This window comes from Eurypyga helias, unplaced genomic scaffold, assembly GCF_000690775.1.
Source record: "Eurypyga helias isolate BGI_N326 unplaced genomic scaffold, ASM69077v1 scaffold3594, whole genome shotgun sequence".
In the NCBI taxonomy this organism is placed as follows: domain Eukaryota; kingdom Metazoa; phylum Chordata; class Aves; order Eurypygiformes; family Eurypygidae; genus Eurypyga; species Eurypyga helias.
This window is the reverse complement of record NW_010246648.1, coordinates 3,819-9,345: the sequence shown is the minus strand read 5'-3', so window position 1 is coordinate 9,345 and position 5,527 is coordinate 3,819. Positions and strand designations below refer to the sequence as shown.

General features: G+C 41.2%; 1 protein-coding gene across 1 annotated transcript in view; it reads left to right on the top strand.

Annotated features, from left to right (window-relative positions):
* Nucleotides 1-1,909: 1,909 nt before the first annotated feature.
* Nucleotides 1,910-5,527, top strand: part of LOC104508739 (centrosomal protein of 57 kDa-like) — a gene marked incomplete at both ends in the record, with an annotated part of 4,891 nt that continues 1,273 nt past the window's right edge. Inside the window, 2 exons of the mRNA XM_010150462.1 lie at nucleotides 1,910-2,066; nucleotides 5,101-5,280. Coding sequence (XP_010148764.1) covers nucleotides 1,910-2,066; nucleotides 5,101-5,280 — 337 coding nt within the window. The remainder of the gene's footprint in view (nucleotides 2,067-5,100; nucleotides 5,281-5,527) is intronic.

Here is a 5,527-nt window from a genome sequence, read left to right as displayed (position 1 = left end):
AATCAATTTCATGTGATACCTTTGATTTGAATCAATAGCAGATGAAAATAGCAGATTGGTATTTGCATCAACAGTTAACTGTTGTTTGGGTTGCTGAGGCTTCTGTTGCTGCTGCTGTTCTATTGCCTGCTGCATAAAGTACCGTCTTGTGCTCAGTTCAATTTTACGCTGTTACTTGTTTTTACCCATTGTCCTGTGTTCAGCAAGTCAGCATCCCGTAAGGCTGATGGTATTTTTGCAGGAGTGAGGTTTAGCTCTTGATGTTGGCACCTAACAGTCTTATCCCATTTTAAAATTTCATATTCTACAAAGTTAGACCTGCATGGCTGCTGAGCATAAACCAGTGTCTATATGCATGCATACACAAAATCTGTTCAAAATATTCATTACTGTATCCTTAATTAGGGATTAGTGTTCTAACTGGCTTTCTGTGACAGCAAATGTTCTTGTGCAAATGCAGTTATTCTAAGAAAAGCACTTGTGTCAGAAAACGTTATAAACACAAGCTGCAAAGCATTCATAAAACTGCTCAGAAACACTGATGGATACGTTCAGGGTACTTAGGGTCCTAATTTTCTTGTCCACAATGGATCACTTTGTTGCCAAGAAGAAGTGAGATCTCTATAGGTTTTAAATAATTTGCATTTTTTTTCCCCCTGCATTATTTTTCTTTTCCATAATGCATTTTGGAATGTTGTCTAATTTGCCGTGAGATACTTATATAAATACTTTCTGTATCTTAGTTTAGGTCACAGTATGCTCACAATAGTTGTTATTTGCAAAAGCTTAAAAACCCCTGCCAAGATCAGCGACTGCTCAGTTGTCAGAGGTGTCTGACATGAAAGGTGTAGGAGCGTTGCATCTGCCCACAACCCTCTTCTCTCAGCTTACCTTCAGATTCTGGTACTGAAATGTTCAGTGGTGGGTACAGTTGAGAGAAATTACTCTTGCACGTTAAAAGTAAGCATTCATGTTTTATTTAACTCATATACACGAATCAGAAGGCTTAGGCTGGGTAGCCAGCTCCTGAGTCAAACCCACAGACACAGTGCTGTGGTCCTTTTGCTTAGAAGAGTCTTGTTAGGAAGCGCATGGTGTAATGCTACCCCGACTGCACAGCCTGGGCACAGCTAGGTGGTCCCCGCTGGTCACCACAGCATCCAACACACAGCAGATGTGTGGGAGGTTGATGTGGACTGCTGGGAGATCCGTGGTCTCGGTGGCTGTGTTGCTGAGAACCGTCTCAAAGTGATGTAACAGCACGCTACTGCTCAGAGGTACCTTCCTGGCCGTGATATGCTGCCGCTTTTCTTGCGCTGGTACCACTAATCGCGTGCAGTGTAAAGTTATCCAGTTATGTCTGCTGGTGAGGTTCAGCCTGTTCACGGAAGGATGGGAAAGATGAATTGCAGCCAGTGGAAAAGCGGGGTTGGGACTATGCAGCTGCGAGGGTGAGGTGAGGACAGAGCATGTCCTCTGCCCCATCTGCAGTCAGTGAGCCATTACAGTAGATGGGTGGATGTAGAACAGTGGTCCTGGCTGTCTTTTTCAGGTTTGGCCACCTTAGTACAGCATCTTGTGTGCAGCATCATCAGTAGTTAAGAAGGTGGCTATTTGCCAACTGACTGGTGCATTACCTTGTCACAATAAGCAAGAGACAGTGTAAGTAAGTAGAAAACAGAAGTGGAAATCAGAAACTAGGATGGAAAAGACACTGTCTTTCTGATGCAGTTTTTAGCAGAGGGGAGTTGGGTGTAAAAATGACATAGCCAAGGCTGTAAGGAAGTTTTTTACAGGTTTTGAGGTATTGGTCTCCTGCAGCAATACTTGTATACATCTTCTAATTGGATTCTACTTTGTTGTGACAGAGAAACAAATGTGCTGAATAACTGCTTTGTTATACTTTCAGGATGATCTGCACAGAACTCCTAACTCTGCATCAGCCACAGATGGATTTTCTGCAACATCATTTATAGAATATCCAAAGTACAAGCCGTTTATTAATTCAGATTTGCTGCGCTCCCCACGGAAACCAGTAATTGCATATCCTGAAAGCAACAGCAGAGGTAATAGTTCAGCCAAGCTTTTCTTACCTGTTTCCAAATCACGTGGTGACATACTCTGTCAACAACCACAAAGGTTGAGGCCTTTTAATCCTTTCATCACTTCCCAGTGATGTGCAGGTCACCTGTTTTGTAGGTCCTTTGCGCTTCTTCTGAAGAACACCTACTGAAACAGGTAATCCTACAGCTGGAGAAGGGTGCTCCTCTCCAGTAGTAGAGAGCTGTAAGGGTGTCTGAGTACTCTCTGAAATTGTCCTGATGTGAGGGTTTTGTTTTTTTTTTTTTGCACCTTTCCCAGCCCTCCTCTCCCTCAGTCTTTCTTCTCCTGAGTTCACAGCTGAGTTTGAAATAAGTTGTCCTTAGTCCTCAGAATGGTTTGGAGCACAGGAGGAGGTTTGGTGCCGATGAAATTGGAAGCCTTGTCATGGCCCAAGGGCGTCGTGAGAATTATTTATCCTACCAGTGCAGACTTAGAGCACATAGAGTGCTGTGCAGCATAGTGCTGAACAGGGATCACAACGCCAGAAAGGGAGGAGATGTTATTTCCATGTATTCTTCCTTGTTTCTAGGATATTCCTTCTCCCTCCTTTCCCACTCTGGTCCTAATGTTCATCTCCAGACGAACAGATTCGACTTGGCATGAACAAAAACATTCTTGGTTAGTTGTCTCTTATGTCAGTGAGTTGGCTTGTCAGAGCTGCCTTGAGGTAAAGACAGGAGGCAGCACGGGGAGTTGGGAAGCTAGAGTGGGATCGATCCTTTGATGTGAGCTGTTTGGCTCGGGGTCATTGCGAAAATGCTCCCTTTAAAACAGGAGACTTAAAGGTATAAAAAAACTTGACATTTGTTTTTCCTTATGGGGAGAAAGATTTAGGATGAATCCTAATATTATTCAAACTTACATAAAAAATCAGCATGATAGGTGAATTATGTTCCAGTAACATAATTCAGGCCCGAATGACCAGAGCCTTCTACGTTAATGACCTAGTAAATGAAACCTCAACTCCTGAAGTGCTGTTTAAAATGCAGAGTATGCTCTCATGTGCTCAATGCCATCAGCTTTGAGAATGCTGCTGACACAAAACTAAGGGAACCTTGCAACAGATAGAAAATTGGATGTACAGGAAAGAGCTTCCTTATGAATTACTGATGCAGGTCTGTTTTTGTGGATTGTGTAGTGTGTTGCGATAGTGACAAATTTTTGACTTCCAAGTTTTCACTTGGCAACTTTTTTAAAGTAGGGAATTTGCCAACTCCGAAATAAGTATGGGTGGAGGGAGTCAAGCTGATAAATTGTATCCCTTTTTAAAAATTTAGAGTGCCTTTATTTTCAAAAAAATGTTGTAAATATGAATACCTACTGAAAATTAAATCCAACAGGCAGATGATCCAATTTCATACTCTTTTTGCATAGCTTTTAAAAATGCAGAATTGTTCTAGAGTGTGGATTTTAGTAAGTTTAAGGTTATGGGAATTATCTTCAGATGGGAAAATAGCTTTGCTTGTTCTTGAGGGTCCTTACTGCCCTGCTGACCTCCCAGTTTTTAAAAAATGATACTGAGAAATCCTAGAGTATAGTAAATTCTGCTCATTTTGGTTTGAATTTGTGTGTTGTATGTGTCTTGGCGTATATGCAGTGGGTTTTCATACTCTAAGAAGGATGGCAGTGATATTGGCATCCTGTTGGGCTTCACTGTTGTATATTCATTGCTTCAACTGCTTCATTGCTGTATTTTGTTAGTCATTATGGTAAATACACAGATTTCAGTTTAGCTCTCAGGCTAATAGTAACAAAGCCGTTAATGGTTTCAGCTGTGCCCATTTCAGCTGAATCCTGATAGCAGTAATAGAGAAGAGGGTACAGCTGGTGACTCTGATCTTGCAAACAGGGCCAAGTCATTGATAACGTTCCCCTTAACTGTGATTGCTGACACCCACTTATTTATGTAACAGATACCTTAAGTCAGGTAATTTTTATTGGTGTGGTACTCTAACATGCTATTCAGCATTTCAGGATTTGAGGAGTTTTTACTCTGGAAAATTCATTATTACTATTTTTCCTCTTTTTTGACAATCTGATGCTCAAGCAGACACGCAGTCCCAACCTCCCTTGTGCTTCTGCATTCTGTACTAAAGGTGCATTCTTTAGCCTGGATTTAAGCACAAAGGAGCAGGCTAACATGACCTCATGGATTAGCCTGCTATGTGAGCTGTCTGTACAGATGTTCCTGTGTTTAACAGGAGTGTGTGGGGAAAGGGCTAATGGTTAGGGCTCCCTTTGCAGAACTGGACAATACAGCTAGGAGACGTAATACATCAGATTACCAGCAGATGGTCTAATTGCAAGGTGCTGTGAGTTCTATTACAACTGCTTTTCTTTCTGTGGTGATTAATCTATAAAGGTTTTGTTGAGCAATTATCAAAGCAGGGACTGGAACAGAAAGAGGGAAAGTTGTTCAGCACAAAGGAGATGCATGTCTTGGGGGAGGGGGGGCAGTGCGGAACACAAGTGGAAAACCAGAAGAATCAACAAAGAGCTACCACTTTCAGAAATAAACACTTTTCTAGCCCTTCTGATATCTAACCTTTATTCTGCCCTGTGACTGTTCATAGGAACATTGTGGTTGTGTATTTGTTGTGCTAGCATGCACTTGTAAAGGAATTATAGTGTAGAGATCTGCCGCTCTTTTAACTCTGTAGTTGGGCCTTTCATTTCTTTTTGACAAAGAGTCAGAAGATGCACTGTTTACACTTCATCCACAGAACATTTATGTGCCTTGTTCTGGGAATTGGATGCATCTTTCCTGAATGTTTCAGATAAGGTGTGCACCAAGGGCATCTGTTCGTTTGAGATTAGCTTTAGATTCAGTTATGGTTGAAAGGGAAGCAGGTCTGAATTCCTGGAAGGAGTCTTGGATGCTGGTAAGAAACACTCTGACTTTCTTACATAACACATTTTTATAAGTGTTTCATGTCCGATCTTATCTTGAAGTGGTAATTTAATGGTACCTCACAACAAGTACTTGTTCAATTACAGCAATATTTTCTGCTCTGAAGAATCTCCAGGAAAAAATTCATCGACTGGAATTGGAACGGCTTCAGGCGGAGGAGAATGTAAAACACCTCAGCAGGGAAACAGCAGACTATAAAAAAGTACTAAGTGAACAAATGCAGCACAAAGAGCACGACAAGACTGAAGTGTCCAAGAAAAATCAAGGTTGCCTGCAAATTTTATATAGGTGCTACAGAACACTGATGTGGATGAAACTTTGATTTCTATCAATGCATAAAACTGTTTTACTTTGTTCAGCATCTTTTACTTTGCAGTGATGTGGAGTTACAAAAAAATTATTTTAAAAGCATGCTTTTTCTTAGGGATTTGGATGCTTACCAAAGTTCATTAGGCTTAATCCATGAGTTTCTTTAGATGGTCCTTTTCTTGTTTGCTTTGGAACTGTCCTGAA